Source organism: Lytechinus pictus, unplaced genomic scaffold, assembly GCF_037042905.1.
Source record: "Lytechinus pictus isolate F3 Inbred unplaced genomic scaffold, Lp3.0 scaffold_19, whole genome shotgun sequence".
Taxonomy (NCBI): Eukaryota; Metazoa; Echinodermata; class Echinoidea; order Temnopleuroida; family Toxopneustidae; genus Lytechinus; species Lytechinus pictus.
This window is the reverse complement of record NW_026974140.1, coordinates 3,489,012-3,510,047: the sequence shown is the minus strand read 5'-3', so window position 1 is coordinate 3,510,047 and position 21,036 is coordinate 3,489,012. Positions and strand designations below refer to the sequence as shown.

The window sequence follows — 21,036 nt, the reverse complement described above, 5'->3', positions numbered from 1 at the left end:
TGGCGCATATCACTGCCAAATGCGTCCCTTAATTGGATATTATTACCCTGGCTTTAGCCCCGCAGCCTTTTACAGCGCGGTGGCATTTCAAGGAATAAATTCCTGCCAGGCACCCATTTACCTCACCTGGGTCGAGTGCAGCACAATGTGGATAAATTTCTTGCCGAAGGAAATTACGCCATGGCTGAGATTCGAACCCACGACCCTCTGTTTCAAAGTCCGAAGACTAATCCACTGGGCCACAACGCTCCACAGTGGCCGACCAGTGGCCGACTGTGGCAACATTTGAAAGGACGGAGTTTTACTCACCGTGATAACAGTGCAGGATTTATTTATTATTACCAAGAAGTAATAATCGATATTTCTATGATAAGTCACCAATATATTTTTTTAGGGGGGTAAATATAATAAGCCATATATTTGAGGTTAGGAATTAAATGAATGGTTTAAGAAATAGATATATTAATGGAACACATTCCCCAGCACCACCACCACCGCTACCGCCATTACGCAATGATAATTGTGACTCTAGCTAACTGTAATTTTACCAGCTTTACCTTGAAATACTCATACAAGTTACCATCCCCCCCCCCTCTCTCTCTCTCTTTCTCTCTCTCTCTCCCTCTCTCTCTCTCTCTCTCTATCTATCTATCTATGTTCATCTGTTGATGTCTCTTTATGGTATATCATCAGTGTTCTTCATTGTCATCCTATTCTTTGCTCATATATAGATACAGCTTAATTTTTTTTGAAAAAAGGAGATCACACAAAACCAGTCGCATTAAAGATGGAAAAGATTGGGAATTCCCCATTTTTTTCCCTGATAACCAGCATCAATATAGGATTCAGGGTAAGCCATATATGATTTGGCGATTCCCGTACTATTCAAATGAACTAAAAATTGCAAGTCGAATCATGACCATCACTCAATCGCTCGGTGGTGTTCAATGATATACATAGAGATTGAATGATAAACTCGCACGTCTTAATTAGAGGTCAAGGCTACCTCAGCAAAATGTTAATTTGAATAAATAGAGAAAAATCAGATTAGCATAATGCTGAAAATTTCATCAAAATCAGATGTAAAATAAGAAAATATTTTAAAGTTTCGCTTATTTTTCACAACACAGTTATAGGCACGACTCACATGCAAATGAGGCAGTCGATGATGTCCCCACTCACTTTTTCTATTGTTTTCTATTGTTTGAATTATACAACATTTCAATTTTTTTTACAGATTTGACAACAAGGGCCAACTTGATTGAACCATATAATATTGAAATAATGCTAATTCCACATGTTCAGGGAGGAATTGTCTTTGTTCCACTTGACAATGAGGAAAAAATAGAACATTTCTTACTTCATATAATGAAATACACAAGAAATAGTGAGTGGATGACGTCATCAGTCTCCTCATTTTTGCATACCGACCAGGATGTGCATATACAGTGTTACTGTTTTGTGAAATTTATTTTAAATTATTTTACATCCGATTTTGATTGAATTTTCAGGGTTATACTCGTTTGATTTTTCTCTTTTTATTCAAATCAACTTTTTGTTGGGGTGGCCTTGTCCTTTAAATAGCCCGGGGGGCCACTTACATTGACGAGTAGATACCATGCGCGACCAAAAAAAAAACGTAAAAAGGATGTCTTTTTCAAGATAGGGCACGTTACGTACGTAACGTAATATGGGTGTCAAAAACACAAAAATATTGAAAAAAAGGGTATCTATTTCGCTCAGAAAAATATACGTGTTTAGGGTCAAATATGCGGGGATGATGAAACAAAATCAAAATGTTTTATAAAGGATGTCCTTTTTGCCCCAACACTACGTGTTTAGAGTCCGATTTGCGCGAGGTGTGGAAGGTGGGGCCGTACTAAACCAAACTAATGGTGTGTAAAGGTAAAACCGACGATCGACGGACCCGTGACATAACAATAAAATATCGCTGTACTTGTTTAGGGGTTCATTTCAGGGAATACTTGTCAAGAGTATCGTTTTGTTTCCAATACTTGTTAAGGGGTGCATTTTCAGAATATGGAAAATACATCGCTGTACTTGTTTAGGGGCTCGATTCTGGGAATACTTGCCAATAGCATTTGTTTCCAATCCTTGTTAAGGGTAGGGATTCACTTGCCAATACTTGTTAAGGGGTGCATTTTCAGAATATGGAAAATACGTGTTTAGGGTGCTTTTCAAGACCCCGTGGTCGCGCATGATATCCACTCGTCAATGGAAGTTGCCCCTCCTGGTTAAATAGATATGTGATAGGTTGAATAAATAAGAAAGGGTAATTAGAGAAAGAGGGCCAGAAATCATATGGGACATAAAATTCGGTTACAGGTTTGCCACCTCCGATTTCTGGCAACATTAGCCTAACTAGGCCCCTACAAACTAGGCCGTTGGTAACACTAAGATATCGTACAATCTCTATTGACTGTCGTATGACGTCACGTAAGTCCTAATTTAAAATCATGTCTATTTTAGACGTGTCTGTTAACGTGATTGATTAACTGTCAGCTTATAAATTTCAACGTCTGTCTCCAAATGAATGATTAACATTTTCAACTCTAGAGTCGGTCAAAGATCTAGAATAAGATCCTTTGGGAGGAGATCAGTCTGGCGAGGAAAAGAATGCAAACCTCTTTTTCCGGAAAACTTTCGTTTAGCTGATAAGAATGGCGAGTGCTCTAAAAAGGACATATTATTTACAATTTCATTATAAACTATATTAGAGATAATGCGATATCTAATGCCACAGAACTGGGATAATAGATAAAAGGTAAGAAAAGAAACAAAAATATCTAGTATAGAATGTCAAAAGGAAACTTTTACATTTGATTTTAGAAAGAAATTAAGTTTTAAGTGAATTAAACTTTTTTTTCGAATGTGCGAATTGTAAAGGGTAAATAAAAATCTTTAGACTTTTTTAATTATTTAAAAGGAATTGTTGTGATTCATTACAGATTTTAAGCACCTACCCGTCCTCTTAGTACCACCACAGTCTCTGTTTATCCAACAATTCTATCATGTAGTTGCTATTCTACTTTTTCATGAACATGCAACCATTACAATTTCTAAGTGCCCCGTCATCACTGCATTTTAAGACACGCATGTTACTTTAGACTAAGGAAATACAACTTAAGTGCGTTATCAATTTCATGAAACTTGCGAATAGAAAATCCCGGTACTTGAATTACAGAGATGCAAATCATTGCATGTAACACAAAATATGTAGGCATTTGATGCACCTGGATAAGCTGATTGGCATCGGGCAAAATTTGTTTCTTTATTTATTTATTCGTTTGTTTTCTTTATTTTATACTGCAGGGTAGGCCTGTTCAGTTATGCAAATCTGCTTTCCAAAGGCGCCCTGCAGTTTAACAAATAACTCAACATCATAGCAATTAAATGTATGCAACATAATTATAATTATGTAAAACAGAAAACATATTTAGTGAATTAACAAGTATCATGGAATCATTACATCAAGTTATTCAGTGTAACTACATGTATCACAGTCATAATTTTAATGATCTACCGTGTTTCTAATGCACGGATGGACGTGCATTTTTGTATATCACAAGGGAGCGAATTAAATAAGACGGCAGCAACATATTCAAAAGATTTTCTTTTATAATCCGTCCTTGGGCAGGGTATTTGAAGGGGACAGAGTGGGGATTCGAACTCACGACCTTGTGATTGTGAGTCCAATGCTCTAACCGCTGGACCACACTACCCGTTCCAGTTAGGCTGGTGGTAAATCGCTTTGTACTTTGAAATCCATGATTTTCCCCTTCTTATCTCCCAAATCTTTCAACATAATTTATTTGTGGTTGCTTTTCTTCAATTTCCAGAACTGGGCATTCTTCCTTGTCAGATTTTCGTTTATGAAGATGAAGGTATCCTTGCCCTTTAGCTTGCTTCTTGCCCTGTAGACTGCATCCCGGGCGTTGTAGTTGAAAAAAATTTATGATGATGTTCCGTGGCAGTGGATTCGCCTTTTCCTTGGGCTTGGAGTCGATTCTTTCCTTCAGCTCTCTATGGTTCGTCAGGCGATTGGATCTGTCGATGTCGGACGTTTTAAGCTTGATCTCGAGATTCTGCTTGCATATCTCAGCGATCTTTCCGTCTGTGTTCTCATTACTGGATTCAGGCACACCGCTACATGCAGTTTCGTCGCGAGTACTGCTCGGCCTCTTCAGATGTCGCTTCCAGGTCTGCTACTCTCCCTTACAGTCTCCCTACTTCATCTCGGAGATTTGCATTTTCAAATTGACTAATTGAAGGGATTCTGCATGACCAGAAATTCTTGCTTCAATTTTTTCAACCAAATATTAGGGCATTAAATCAATCACTTCGCAGACGATTCCTTTAACACTGATAACATTTTGGTAGAAGCCCTTCATAATACACTGCCTTTGTCGAAAATCGGTGCAGTCTTGGACTCTTGCGGAAAAACGATTATTTGCACTTTTTTGTCCTATCAGAATCTTGACATGATAAGCTGTCCCGGTCCACCAACTTTCGACAATGACCTCTTATCTGTCCATGTGATTTGAAGGACATTTTCAATAGATTCTTAAAGTTCCACAAAGCGTCTGAGATGTGAGTCTGCCACCGCCCTCATGTATCATTCATAATATTGGATGCAAACAATTAGATTTATTATTATTTATTGAATCGTACATTATTCATAGCTGCTTTGATCATACTCTCAGGAAATTGAGGGAAGTAAAGCTGAAAAGCTTCTAGAAACTCGTCACGTGACCGGAAGAGAGAATACTGCACTTGTTGCCCTTCATCCTCCAGCATGAGTTTGGAATCTTTGATGCACACAAGACGACCGTTGGGGTAGGCTGTGCAACGCAAGCTTGTAAGAACGAAGTCTTCTTCATTGACTACAGTCATGATATTAGTCATTGGAGTGTTGAAATAGGGTATACTCACATAATGTTCGGTATAATACGAGAGAAAGGAAAACCACTCACCCTCAATGTATTCTGGAAACTTGCGTGCCAACGATGATACTGTGTTTAGTTTATGCTGGAATATTATTGTGCCCTTCCCCTGACGAACAAACCGGTATTTCAAAAAGGAATCAGAATATTCCGGAGAATAGTCTTCAAAATCTAGAGGAATTAGTCGCCGAGAAGGATAGCTTGACCCGACCTCCAGCAAGTGCTTAGAACTCTTACCAGTTAGGCCATTGATGACGACACCAACGTGAGCGTCTTTCAAACGAAATCCATCTGATGTCACCAACTGAGCATCGAACTCAAGGGCGCGTAACAGCATCCAGCAGAATACATTGATTTGATAGCATACGCCTCCTAGTTTAGAAACGATATCAGCCTTGATGTCAGCTGCTGGTGGTAACCGACGTTTCCCATCAGGAATCGCGATTCCTGTGATGGTCTGAAAGGGAATGTAATGTTGCATACTTTGGATGAACTCTCCAAGGAAAATGATCTTATCCCCCCTGATGCGTGTTTCTGCAGATTCCATATGCAGAACATTGTCCAGGAAACTGAAAGCTTCTTCTGCTGTGATGTAATGTTCATCAGTCGGTGCCATCGTCCTAATCCCTCAGCTGTTTTGATGTCTCTGTTGAACCTGTAAAAGAAAAGAAATATACTGCGTTCATATCTTTTTGTAGTTTTATTTTGTATACCCACTTATTTTTACTCCATAATAAATGCTTTGGCAAGGGGTTTATCTACATTTGCCACGAGGACGAAATGCATCGAATACTTGAGGGCCTAAGCATCCCAGCCAAAGCCGGGGTAATAATGGTATCATAATTTTAAGCAGGGCCTACTGGGAAAACGGTTTTCGGAACTTAAGTGGCTACCCTAGTGAATATGACGTTATTTTTATTATGATTAATGCTTTAACCGTTAAACATGTTAAATGCATATCTTGATAATGATTTATGTGATGATATTTTGATTGTGTTGGGGTTAATGATGATAAGAGTAATAGGTGTTTGGTAGTTTAATACATTTTATATTCTTATTCTTTCAGCATGGAGAAAACTGAGGTATTATTTCAACACCTGAAGCAGTCTAATCTAGCCAGTCATATCTATTGAGGGCAAAGATTCAAACGCTGTTGATCACTTCACATGTTCATGTATCTCAGAAGCACTATCTCCGATGATGCTATACTTGACAAGGAGGTCCAGATTATCGCTAACGCTACGGTCACAAATACCTTTACGAATGACGTACGAACTATTTCATACCATTGATTGCTATGTATAAAAATCGGTCGTACGGCGATCGTAAAGTTGTTTAGGACCGCAGCATAAGCTGGAGTGGATATGTCTGCGGGATGGATTCCGAAGATCCTGCTATTTGGGAAACTCTGCTCTGGAAAGCGAAAGAGAGGAGCACCTCATAATCGCTTCAAGGATTCGCTCATGAAAATTTTGTGCAAAGTACATCATGACTCATGAAAAGATCACGCGAAATAAACAGAATGCATGGAGTCCACGCATCAAGAAATCATCCACCTCTTTTGAAGAAAGACACACTACCTACCTAGGGCCTGTTGCATAAAACTTTTACCTGAGAAAACTCAGGTATTTTTTACCTGAGTTTTTGCCCTGTGTTAAAGTCAATGGCAGAAATCAGACTAACCTTAGTTTTTAGTTTTTACCGGAGTTTTCTCAGGTAAAAAGTTTTATGCAACAGAGTGTGTCTCTCAAGAATTTGAGTTTATAGTCATCAGATATTTTACATATCATGAACAATTGTCTTTACCCCCAATTTTTGTTAGAATGCCGGCAAGCAAAGCTCCCGAAGGATAATGAATTAATTTTGAATTAAAGTGGTGAAATGTATTTCATTATGCTAAATTGTGAAAATAACGAATATAGTAAAACACCAGTTGCGGATCCAAGCAACCTTGATTCTTGACATTTTCACCGAAAAATAACCTTTGTAAGTGCTGATTACTTTTTTTTTCATTTCTTTTTTGATAATGATCATAATGAGATCCGAGAATGATTGGAATTTTTTTATGACATTGCGTACAATGAAACATCCAACCAATCAGAATGACAAAACCTAGTAGTCCAGCATCTTATGAACTTACATTGCGCTGCTTATCTAAACTAGAATATATATATATATATATATATATATATATATATATATATATATATATATATATATATATATATATATATATATATGTATATATATATATAATTGTTTTGAAATGATCGATTCAAAGTCACATCGACCTGTAGTGTTACTCCTATCGATTTTAAGGCTGCAGAGTCATGATGCAAAAATTATGGACACGTAAAACAGAATACTCACGGACAGAAATTGGATACTTCAACCCTATCAAAGAGATTAAAATATTACACAGCATTGATTCGAAGACATCACACTTTGTCCAGCCCCTTGCCAGATCATCAAAAATCACTCTCTATTCGATGTAGCCCTGTATTTGAATCGAATAAAACATCAAAACGTGAAAATAAAATTATTTCTCAAACAGAAAATTTTTGGTGTTGGCACATTTGAACGTAGGCCCTATATCAAACCATGGACCTACTACATGATCAAACTGACACACCTCAGGTGGTGCACGTGCACCGAGGCGTAGCCAAGTTAAATAAAGCATGAAGCTCGCTCCATTATTACGTCAACAATTTTTTTTTATGAATTTTGTTAACAATTGGTCATCCATTCTTTGGAATCCATTCAAAGCGAATGGTCGCTTCCCAGCGACTATAGAAAGGCAAATACACTTCCCTCCCTACTCTGAACGTTTATAAAACTGAATATTTTCATTACGGTTCCATGACATTTCCTCCGGTAACGATTGCTCCTCTGTGAATTCCACACACTCATTTCATTACAACCGGCTTACATTGTCTATTAGTTTTGTAGCAAATGTCTCTTCCGTGTGAATGATGCACCTGCCCACTTCTTGCCAAGTCCAAGAATTCGTAAAATGAATACTAGTAATCTCTTTTTTTTTGTTCATGAATTCTCATATTTCCACGCTTTTTCATATATATATATTTGTGTGTGGGGGTGTGAGAGAGAGGGTGTGCGTGTGGGTGTCATGTATATGTATATATATAGAAAAAAGGAAACAAAATAATTTTTTAATGTTGGTGTGTGTGCGTGTGGGGTGAAAGAACAGTTTTTACAACACTTGAACAGAATTACCTAGAAATACTGCATAATATTCTCGTTCTCAGCACCAGCACTTTAAAGGTCTTCGGGTTGTTGGTTTTAAAAGGCCAAGCCAAACCTCTCTGGGGTTGGCCTTGCGGTCATCTCATCATGGAAATCACAGTGATTGTGAAAATGTTATTTTCTCTTTGATACCCAAATGTCAAGGCTACCTTTGGAGGCATGGGATTCAATCGAGTACCTTCTTCGTTTGTATTCTTTCTTTTTTGTCATTACGAATCGGTGGCGTCGGTGAGGATTCGGCCCACAGCAAAAGGGATCAGATCCCATGAAACCCTTTTTGTCGCATTTTTTTCTTCATTTTGCTCTTTTATGACAGATGTATTCTGATGATCTATTATTGACGATGGTGGCTTGTGAAAGAGGGGTTGAATGCACGGAAAGTATACACTTGGGGTCTATTCTATCCGACATAGGAATCCCTAACCATGCTTACATTCCAAAGCATCATTACATAATCATCGCTTTAAAATATTTATTCTTCATTACATTCACCTGCATTATCAAACCTATACAGTGGAAAGTCGGTCTTTCCGAATTGACTCGAAATTACTGTTCGACTATAAGGCATTTGCCAGTCAAAATTAAATAAGAGAGTTCCATTCTGCAAGATCAGGGAGTTTGTTCCACGACGCACGACAGATTTAAAAACAGTAAATGTGTTGAAAGTGCCCGTCAAAAGACAAAGAACAGCTGGGAGGTCTTTGTAGAAAATTCGCGAACCGGAACAGCAGTTTCGTCCTAAGATGTCGTTTGTCCAGAGTCCATGATAAAACCGCTGATTTAATTCACCAATTTTCGACAAAGACTTCTGGGTTAGTGTTGTCATGAAGGGAATTTGACAATAAATTTGTTGTTGTGTTTTATCCGTAGTGCGGCGTGGAGCGAAAGCTCCTTATTGCATCGCCGTGGCAGACTCTGTCACTAACTGACTCTACCTGACTCTATCACTACCATTTAGAATTGGCGAAAGGAACGTTGCCCGGTCATGCATTATTCACTTTTTCAAAATCGATAGGTTGTCCATTCGAAACAGAATAATGAATAAGTTTTACACCGTTCATTCATTTCGAGTTAATAGGAACCAAAATAAAAAGCCGAAATGGATGTCAATACGAGCAGTCAACCGTATTCATCGGGGGCAGCGGCTTTAAAATGAAATCGATTCGGCTAACACCAGATTTAGAATTACATCTTGAAGATTTTAATTAAAAGCTACAGGAGTTGAAATCATTTGAGATATATCAGTATATATTTAGGATTCTATTTAGTTCTGAGTTGACCTGATCTGAATTTATTCTAAATCCCTGGAATTTAGTGATTCCATAATGTCCTTGTTTTTTTGTTTTGTTCTACAGGACAAGAAATATAAAGGAATGAAAAAGAATTGGAAGGGAATCTGATGAGAAATATCCCTCTCCCTGCAGTCACGTGGAGACCCGGGAATCGGGCGCGGTTTTAGGGTGGCTTTGGGGACTGAAGCCCCCACCCCCCCCCTCCCAAAAAAAAAAAAAAAAACCCAAGCCCCCCAAAATATTTTCGACCGCAAAGAAAAAGAAATAGATATATATGTAGGCCCTATATGCAACTTATACTTCACCATGTTCATAAAATTTTCTATTCAAACGAATATCATTACATATCAAAAAATTTTACACGTTCATCTAATATTCACGGGCATGAAACAAGAAATAGTCTGTTTAACTTTGTTGTACCTATGAGAAAAGGTCAAATTGGTAATACATTTTATTATAAAGGTATACATTTTTGGAATTCCCTCCCTAATCATGTTAAATCGGTTAAGACTTTTACACAATTTAAAAGAGTATTGAAACAACACTTAAAAAATGTCCCCACTCTGTAATGTTAAATATTCTTTCTAATTTCATGTGTATCGTGTAGTCTTATATATAACTATTTAGTTATGATTTATTTAATCAACTTGTTTTACATTGTTTCATCATATTTTGTTGTTTGCGTGAAAGTTTGATGTCAAACTTATTGTACTTTTTCATATCTTAGGTTTTAAGATTCATGAATCTTGTATTAGTTACGATGCATTTAGCGCTACTTAAAAACTGATTATTAGTGTAATTCTCATATGTAACTTAGAAGTAATGATCGTTTACTCAACCTGTTTTACAATTATTCTAATCATATTTTGTGGACTGCGTAAGTGTTTTTCATGGCAAACTTATTTGTTTTTGTCTTTTTATATATTAAGTTTTACAATTCATCGTGTAAATTTAGTTGTCTAGACTTAATTGATGTAGTTTGTAGATTTCTATAGGTGTTTTTTTCATAGATGTACATTGTCTTCAATTACTGATGTAAGGACCCCATTGGAAATAAGCCATTTCGGCTTTCATGGGTAATCCTGTCAAGGTATACACTTCTGTTTATATTTCCTTGTACTTGTTCATAGTTACCTGACAAATAAAATCAATCAATCATGCATATATGTATTGATTAATGCAATATTCCATTCATGTCGTCAAGTGTTTTAAATTCAAAGTTTTTTACTTTTCAAATTCAAAAATTTTCTCGCTCGGTCGCTTAACGCTCCCTCGCAAAATAACATCTAAATGCAGAAACATTAACAAATGCTCTGTTTAAGTGCGAGTATAGGATGTCAATAATCCCCTGCAATATAGTAAACTGCCTTGCAATTTTGTTTTCAAATTGACCTCCCTATAAACTTCACCCACCACGAATATAACAATAGTAATGCCTTAAAATTGAATTTTTAACTCCAAACCTGTCTGTGTTTTGTCAAAAAAGCACTCCGGATTTTTGTCATTCTTTAGGATATTTCTTAGAAATGGCCCTGTCGCTATATATTCCCTGTTTGATGCTAAATTTATCTAAAACAAAATGTTTAGAGTCAAGAGTGCCGATTCATGTTTCGGATGGCGAGAGGGGGTACAGACAATGTCCAAAACTGTTTTATAATATTTTATGTCAAGTTTGATGATTTTATAGCGCTTTCAGATGTGTTTTTCAAACACATTTTGCAATGGATATTTGATTTTTTTTTTCATTTTTCAAAATTATTGGGCAGGGCAAATCGATGTTTGCCACATCCCCAATATTTTTATGGCGATCGCCCCCTGCCCCCATGAGTGAAGCAACTTATAGATTGGTTTGAATCTATTCTCATACCGAGTAGACATTTCTTTCATACAGGGCAGTGATCATTGGGTCGCATTATTTTGCAGCCTGTAATGCACTTCAGCATCCCATTCAGTAATATAACAATGTTGCAGATGTACATTTATATGGAAGTTCATAAATTGCTCCAAATGCAAGGTTTCACTTCAATCAAATTCTCCGTGGTCATCACATTCCTTCGTAATATTTTAGAGGGGTGTCATTGACATTAAAACCCCATCTCCTGTCATGTTCTGTTGTATCTTTAGAGGCTGTTCTCACTACGTTCCTAAAACTAGTTTACTGGAAACTAGTTTAGTGGAAACTAGTTTAACGCGTAGTGAGAACGGTCGAAGCGGTCTTGGAAGCGATCTTCCAAACCAGTTTGGAAAACCACCTCCCGATGGCCGATGTAGTTTTCAAGATCGCTTTGCCTCGTTAAACTGGTTTTAGCGTAAGTGAGGACACAACCGTTCTTCGGGAAGCGATCTTCGCACATTTTGAGCGCGCTACTCCACACGACAGGTGTAGAATGCCTATGCTGCGGTTTCGAATTTCGCGCGAAACGTGCCACCCCACTGAGAGCGTTTCCACAGCAACAAGAGCGCTTTACGTGAAGTGATTTTGAAAACCACTTTCGTGTGATCAAGTGGGAACGCTAGCAAAGCGATCTTCCAAAGTGGTTTCCTGAATCGGTTTCCAGTAAACTAGTTTTAGAAAGCGTACTGAGAATATCGCTCTTAAAAAGACGCCTGGAGAGAAAAAAAAACCAACAAAAACCCATTTCATGATAACCAGTCCTACCCTCTCCCCCTTATAGTTAAATGCCCTCATCTACATCTATAACACCCATCATGCCCCTGATGCCTGCTATAGATAAACTTTTGCTTGGTCAGTATTAGGCTACCTACAATAGGCCATTTTCAATGTATTGTATAAACCAACATCGAAAATTTATCAAACCCCCAGAAGCCTCCTACCTAAACAACTTATTATCTAGAACCGCGCCTGCCGGGAATGTATACCGTCGCCTTCCCGCAGAAAGGTCGTTGACGTATTTTGGCGCCAAAAATCGAATTTTGTTCATTGCTGAAATGGAATAAGCATGTCATGAACTTTCTTCTGGTACCGTTCTCGAACCTAAATGTGACGTCATAATGACATAATAAGCAAAAACATTCCCACGTGCTTTAGCATGCATGTAGACGCGTCCTTTCTCTTGGAAGAAGCCGCTTCGTTCAACGTGCGTGCGTGCATAGACGTAGACCGATTCGCGCTAGCAGTCTTTCTGCGGTCACTGGATCAGCGAATTGCGTATTTTTCTTCCAGGCGTAAGGTATTCCTTCTCAGGAATAGAAGGCGTTTAGAGTGTTTGAATAAGATATATATATATATATATACACAACAAAAAAGTAAGTCCCCCCTAAATCAAATTGCTGTAACTTTTGAACGGAATTATTTTGAGATATGATATTCCGTAGGTGGTTTTCTACACTCATTAAGCAACTCCTGGGGAAATATAAGATTGATCGGTTGAGGCATGCATGAGTAATTAAAGATTGAATTAAAAATGACCATTTTTGAAAGTCACAAGAGACGTTTTTCAGATTGTGCAAATACAAAGTTGGGCCAATGTTGTCTTTAGGTGAATTTTATGGTGTTATGCTGTTTTAATATCCATCATTTGGCCACTCTACACACAATTTTGATATCATATGTTCATGGTTGAGTGAGCACAATGTATTGCAGGGGCCGCGAAAGCGAGGGGGGGAGCTTCAGTCTCCCCCCACTTTTTTCCAAAAGCATGTACAAAAATGTAAAAATGACCATACGATTGTGATTTTTTGCATGGTCAGCCCCCCCCCCCCCCCCCCACTTTGAAAACCCTTCCCCGGCCCCTGTATTGTGATGTATCATCATAGGGGTTTATGGTAGTATCCTTTACAACTTGTTAGATCATGTTAAAATTTGAAAACGTTGGTGGCTACCCCGATTATAGGCCCCTCCCCCATTTTAAAATTCTGGACCCACCACTGATTTGTCCATAAATTAAACTGATCATGAGAAATTGTTAGGAAAAGAATACATTTATGCAGTATAAAGAGTATTCATTCCTAAGTTTTCGAATGTGCTCGCTCAACCATGAAAATGTTTAAAGTTCGGAAAGTGTGTGGTGATAGAAATGATGGATGATAAAACAATAGCAATTTAAGTCTTATTTGAAATCGAATTTGCCCCCAATATTCACTTTATTACCCTTTAAAATGAGTCTGTGACATTGAAAATACCAATTTTCCCACTTTGATGCGTGCTCACTCATCCATGAATAAAGGAATCGATTTCATTTTTGCACAGAATTCTGCCCATAGGTTGATAAACATTACTGCCAAGTGACATTGCTAAAGACAGCCGTGAAAAAAAGTTCCACCATATTGAATAAGGGGTTACTTATTCTTAAACATGTGCACCCATAATGTACACAAGTCTATGAGAGACGAAGTCAAAATTTTAACAAATATGAAATGAGGGTTTGTTTCATGGACGGTTTTTGTTACTTCTGCCAATAGTTATTTCATGAAACTTCGTACATGGCTTCAGAGTAACACTATCCAAAAGGCGCGCACACCAAAATAACCATTCGATACGACACAGAGTGGGGCCAAGGCCTTGAACTTTCTTCTCATTTGCATAATTTTCGAATACTGTGTGCTCACTGATGCATTATACATCGGGATTTTCATAAAAATCAAATCAAATGAACTATGCAAGGAGGTTTGAGACAGATATCCATAGTAACAAATTGCATTTTTTCCAATGTCGTAAAAAAGAGCTAATCGCATTCCACATGTTCATTCAAGCGTGGATATTCAATTAAACGCCTTTGAATCATTGAAGCATGTTAATTGGTCATGAACATAACGAAAAAGTTGAGAAAATATCATTTTCAGTTCCCAAAATGAACCAATACTTGCCTATGATATTTTTAAAATCGTATTTTTTGTTTTCCATAAATGTTCATTGAACCGTGAAACAATGAATATTGTTGAAGAAACTCTTCCAAAAATAACTGTCATCATATTCTATCATTTTTATTGATATAAATGTGTAAAAAATCAAATTATAGCAATTTTGGACTTGTGTTTATTCAACCGTGAAATTTAGCCAAAAAAGTTGTATCGTCTTTTAGAGAGTACCTTTTACAAGCCTTCTGACTATTTTTTATGATGAGAATGTGGAATTAGTTCCAATAAAATGGAATCAAAGTCATGATATTTGGCTTGTGACTTTTGAAAAGTGACATTTTTGCCTTCTGACGGTGGTCACTGAAGCATGAAGTGAAATACGTCCATAACGTTTACTCGGAGGGTAGCTTATAAAATTACCTACACGCTCATGTAAAAATATATTAAAAACTCGCATTGGTTCGGAAATTATTGATGTTTGTTTAAGGGGGGACTTACTTTTTTTGTGTATATATATATATATCATTGAATAAAACATCTTGCTTTGTCAGAAAGTATGAGTATTAGGACAGAAAATAATCCCTTATAGCTGCTAAAAGCACAAAGATAAGGTCAAAACATAATTTGCGGGGGGGGGTCGAAAATGTTCGTTTCGCGCATGTGCGCGTTAACGGCCTTTCTGGAAGCATATCATGAACTTTCTTCTGGTACCATTCTCGAACCTAAATGTGACGTCATTATGACATAGTAAGCAAAAACATTCCCACGTGCTTTAGCACATAGACGCGTCCTTTCTCTTGGAACAAGACGCTTCCCGTTCAACGTGCGTGCGCACATAGACCGATTCGCGCTAGCGGCCTTTCTGCGGTCACCGGATCAGCGGATTGCGCATCATTTTCTTCCCGGAAAAAGGTGTAATGTATTCCTTCTTAAGATTAGAAAGCGTTTAGAGTGTTTTGAATAAAATATATATATCGATGAAGAAAACATCTTGCTTTGTCAGAAAGTATGAGAATTAGGACAGAAAATAGTACACTAGCTGCTAAAAGCACAAAAATAAGGTCAAAACATCGAAAAGTACGTTTCGCGCATGTGCGCGTTAAGGCATCTAATCGAATTGCCTGAAATATGCCTTGCGATGGCTGGCGAAAGGCATTTATTAAGAAATCGCTTTCAATGGTAACTGATAGTAAATCATATTTACCCTTCGTGTTTGGGTTCGTACACCTTCTGAACTAACAGCTGCAATTATTCAAATTCGCGCGGAAATTTTGAACATGTTTAAAATTTCCCGACGAATTGTGAAATCGTTGGTCATCTGTTTGAATTCGCATCTCTTATTTAGTCTGCGGTAATCGTTAGTTTATCAATCGTGTTTGATTGTCGCGCATAGTCCCTCATCGCGCTTTTGCCAAAGTGGACCGATCTCGAAAGAACCTTTAACGAAGCAACACGATTACACAAAGTACAAGAACGCCCGATCTATTCCCTCGTCTTCGTTTCTAATCCCACGCCATATCAAACCATTGCTCACTTTTTGTTCGTCTTATTGAATTATATCAACCCTTCGCTCGCCTTGGGCTGCAGTTTACTCAAAGGGGTGAACCGAAAAATTGATATCCTTCGCATGTCATATTTATCCTTCGCTTACCGTTCGTTGATAAAATTTGACAATAGTTTTGATTTGACGGAAATTTTATTTGAATTCGTTGAATTCGCGTGCATTTCGTGCATTTTTCCCATTCGTCACCCTTCGTCCGCCTAAATTCGGTCAGGTGTGAGGGGGCTTTTAACAGCCTTTATGCGGGAAGGCGACGATACCAGCCAATGTCATTCTAACGACTAAATTCTAAGATAAAGCCATGTTCTGTTCCGTCAATGAGGATGAACACCTTGAAATATCAAACGTATCATACTGACGATTGGTAATATAAGAGGAAATAAAAGATGAATATTCTTGCAGGTCTCACCTAGGAGAGTCATCATGCGATCAACGATCGCATGATTCACACTACCGGGTATTGTTTTTTTTTACGACGGAGCGTCCCCACGTCCCTCGATCTCCTGGGGACGGGTCGTGGCTGACTGCTGTTCATGATGGCGAAAATGTTCATTGTGTCCACATTTCGCGCGTGCGTACTAATGACGAAAAAAAGGCTGAGCCCCATCGTAATGTCGTATTGAATGAGTATTGTTCAGTGGAATGTCGCCTATCCGTCAAAAAACCGGGGAAAGAAACTGGGAATCTTCTTTTGAGCCTTCAGATTATGAGTTTTCCGGAGGATCTCTTGCTTACCGGGACATCCTTATTAGCGGTGGATAATCTGAACACGGTGATAGAAGTAATCATCACCAGGAAAGTCCGTTCGAATGCTTATAAGCTTTCTAAAAGACCCTTGAAAGGGGTCTTGAAAGGGCATGAGCGTTTGGTATTTACTATAGAATAGCCATGCAGGATGAATTCAAGAACACAGGTAACATATTGAAAATGATAGTCAAATCACAATGAACAGCAATAAAGTAATTATGTCGAAAATTTATTGGAACAGCAGATCGTCTTAATACGTCGTTTGTCCAGTCCACGACGACACTGCTGTTTCGATTCACCAATTTTCGACAAAAACTTCTTGGTTGGAATGGTTGCTCACTAGCACAAAGGGCACTTGACAGTACTTGTCCATGTTCTTGGAAGTATCCTGCGTCGCGGTACGAAGACTTCCTAATGATAGGGAGACGAATCAAGCTAATTCTTAAAGTGCCCCTTGGACATTCGTGTGGTACAACTTTCAAGTAATAACTGAATTGATCATAAGTTCTCAGAAACATATCATAATAGAATGGAAGTATTCAAAGGCATATCTCTCCAGAGAACATGAAACTCTTAGGATGAGCCTCTTTCTTTGATTGTAGAAGTGTCGCGTGGATTTTTTTTTACCTTCTTTTTTCTTTAGTTTCCTCATGGCTACATCACACTAGTAGTTGCATTTACATGGTAAGCAAAAAGATTTTCTCTAAAAAAATTGATATGCCTGAATAATGGTGCTAGTTCTGCTTTATCTTCTTGTGGTCACCTTCGATTTCTATTACTCGTTTACTTGTTTTCCTTTCCCCTTCATACTGTACTTTTTTTCCTCTCCTTTTTCTCCATCTCCTTATTCTATTTATCCTCCTTCTTATTCCATGTCTCCCCTGCCTTTTCTTACTGTTACTTCTCCTTTTTGTACGTGTTCTTTCTATTCTCCATCGGCTCTTTTCTTTCTTTTTCGTACTCTTCCTCCTAGTTTTCTCATTTTTCTCTTCGTCATATTTCTTCTTATTGTTATTTTATTCTCCTTCTTCTTCTTCAAGTGCGCCAAATACCGGTATAACAATATGTATACAGCTGAAAGTTATTCAAGCAACCTCATACGGCATTTTACCTGTCAATGGGCTGTCCTGTATTACTTGTTATACAAGCAATCCCATTATGCCCATATATTTCTGTGTGTGCTGATGAGTGATTCTTGCCTCGAGTTGTTTTAATTGGTATTTGATTTCTTTTACTCTTTTTGTTGTTTTATCATATTATACTTGTACGTATATGTTTGTATATTTTAAAGGATGACAAATAAATGAATTGAATTGAATAAATGCCTGTAGTCACCATTTGGTTTAGCGAAGACAATGGCGTAGTGTAGATTTTATTTGTTTATAAAAGTTATGTTTTGTAAATTATTAAACAAACATAAAAAAATCTCTAATTCTTCTCTCGACATTTTAGTTTTAAAGTCACGTTTCTAATTACCCTAATGAGCATCACTGTAAGACTTAATAACAATTCACCCGTTTTCATGCCGATTCCAAAGTGAATTTCCATATTGAGATGGCGCTACCTTGTAATAATGATGTATATTAACAAATTGAGAGCAAAATTTGGGGCGTCGTCATGTTTTGGATACAGGTACCCGAGTTCTTCCAGATGTGTATCAATAAGGGCTTATTATAATCACTCGGGTCGCGTTCGCGTTCGAAATCACTCGGGTCGCGTTCGTAATCACTCGGGTTTGGGATTTTTGGCGATTTTTTTTTATTTCGATGCGATTTGATGTCTTCAATGGGACAAACACGCTGGGAAAATGAAATGAAATTGAAATTCTAGTTTCGTGTTAAGCCGGCAAGTGCCTTAAATAAAATGCACTCGCCTACTGCTTAACATAACAAACAAGCAAATCAGCCATGTGGCTCAACTATCCTAGAATACATCCAGACTTCTACTGTTTTTATACGAGGACTCCGAGTCGGAACTTGCCATATCTGCCACATCGATATTACATCGTCATTCCCATGTGCGGACATGCATGCCTGCATGCAATGGCCCCAAGGCGGGACCCGGCCACGGTCGGACACGGCGTGCATCGGTAGCATGGAGCAAGGTAACGTGATCTACGCCGATATTTTATATCCGATTTTCCCTTCAAGGGGCATGATCGAAGATTGGCAGGTGATCGCCGATTGTGGTAAAATCGGGAGCCGATTTTAAAATCGGTAGCCGATTTTAAAATCGGTTAATTAGAACAGGTACAATTACGATTTTAAAATTAATTTAAAATCGATTTCCAAAATCAATTTCAAGATCGATCTAAGATCAATTTTAGATCAGTTTTAGTATTAGTTTTTAAAAGCCCATTCACATTTTTACTGATGCTGACGAAAAGTTAGTTTGGTTGTCAGAGCATTATTTGTCCTGCGTCTAAATAACTATGTCCGATCGAGGGACCGTTTTAATTTCGGAAAGGTAGGAGAGACAGAGAGAGAGAAAGACTGATCCCCGTTCAGCTCAACGTATACGTTTGGCACGCGAGCACAAAGAAGATCAATTAAGCACATCACCTAATGCAATGTTTCGAGAATTTAGGTAGGGAAATTTTTAAGTCTCCAGTTACTTAAAACATGATATGGCCATTTTATCTATAAAATAAGACAAATTTTATGAGAAATGGACAGTAATAAAGAGCAGAATTTTAAAACGCCTATCGGAAATATCGTCCTCAAAGCTCATTACGTATTAGACAGCTGGCAGCCGTCTGTTTCGAGTTTTTTAACATTTTTATTTCTCCTCGTACACAGACGGCTCGCTATGGTGCAACCATCATTACAGGGTTAACAATGCAAAATCCCCCAGACGGCGCTCATCGATTTTTGTCTTTATTTCATAAAAATATATGAAAAGAACTGTATCAAATAAAGATTATTATTCCGTTTTGTCCTAAAATGCACCAAAAAAGGGAAAATAAACTTAAAAGGGGAAACAACAGTAACTAATTGCTTCGGCTGTCGCGCAACTTCACTTCCCCGTTTTATTGGAACTTAATGCATAAACATATGGCCATTGAGTCCCTGTACAGATCGAGCTAGAACTTCCGTCTCTGTATTGGTGAGTGGAGCTAACGGAGTTCAGCGGAACAACGAACATTGCAGAGACCGAAGCTCTTGGTCTAATTACGTATATATGCATTAAACCACGGATGGCTGGCTATGCATACCGCTGAATTAAATACTTTTGGACGAGCTGCGGACTGACTGGCACTGTAACGTGGGATCTAACTCGGCTCGACTCACGTTACCTTGCTCCATGCTACCGATGCACGCCGTGTCCAACCGTGGCCGGGTTCCGCCTTGGGGCCATTGCATGCAGGCATGCATGTCCGCACATGGGAATGACGATGCAGGGGCCGCGGAAGTGGGGGGGCTGGGGGGCTTCAGCCCCCCCCCCCCACTTTTTTCCAAAACCGTGTACAAAAACGTAAAAATTACCATATGATTGTGATTTTTTGCATGGTCAGCCCCCCCCCCCCACTTTTGGCTCAGCCCCCCCACTTTGAAAACCGTTCCGCGGCCCCTGCGATGTCATATCGATGTGGCAGCAGGGGCGTCGATCCATTTTTCAGATTGGGGGGGCAAAATCATGAATCAACTTTCCAAAGGCGCTCGATCACACAAAACAAACAGACTCAAACACACACACACACACATATGCCTATATGTATATATATATAAATTATATATATATATATATATATACATATATGTATATATATATATATATATATACACACACATCTCACCAACAAATTAAATTTAAAAAAAATTAAAAATAATAGATGCGAGCGAGTTGAAAATTTTGATATTTTGATCTTTAAAAAAAAAAAGAGTTTAATTGACGTTTTTAATAAAGAGCAAGAAATATATCCAACAAAAGATTATTGCAAATCGAAGTGGGAGTTCTTTTGAGGTATAGAACTGAAACGGGACATTCTATTCACCTATTTGATCATGAAAAGTATGGGTTTTTGCTACAGAAATGATGCGAGCGCGAAGCGCGAGCTGAAATTTTTTTTATATTCTAATCTGAAAACCGGACATTTTGAGCACGATTTTACATGAAGAACGAGTTGTGTATCTCAATCTCGCTTGCTGATTTCTGTGTAACATTACAATCTTATTTTATTTTTTGCACATGCGGAATTATTGGGGGGGGGGGCAAAACGATATGTTTGCCCCCCAATATTTTCATTGGTGGGGCGGTTGCCCCCCCTGCCCCCCCCATGATCGACGCCTCTGTGTGGCAGATATGGCAAGTTCCGACTCGGAGTCCTCGTATAAAAACAGTAGAAGTCTGGATGCATTCTAGGATAGTTGAGCCACATGGCTGATTTGCT

At 38.2% G+C, this 21,036-nt stretch overlaps 1 protein-coding gene across 1 annotated transcript; it reads right to left on the bottom strand.

The window, feature by feature from the left end:
* Positions 1-1,060: 1,060 nt before the first annotated feature.
* On the bottom strand, positions 1,061-7,573 carry LOC135157713 (uncharacterized). The gene is made up of 2 exons (XM_064114385.1): positions 7,335-7,573; positions 1,061-5,619 (listed from the first exon to the last, which is right to left on the bottom strand). The coding sequence occupies exon 2, from the start codon at positions 5,578-5,580 to the stop codon at positions 4,675-4,677; it is 906 nt and encodes a 301-aa protein (XP_063970455.1). The 5' UTR covers positions 5,581-5,619; positions 7,335-7,573; the 3' UTR covers positions 1,061-4,674.
* Between the last annotated feature and the right edge of the window lie 13,463 nt (positions 7,574-21,036).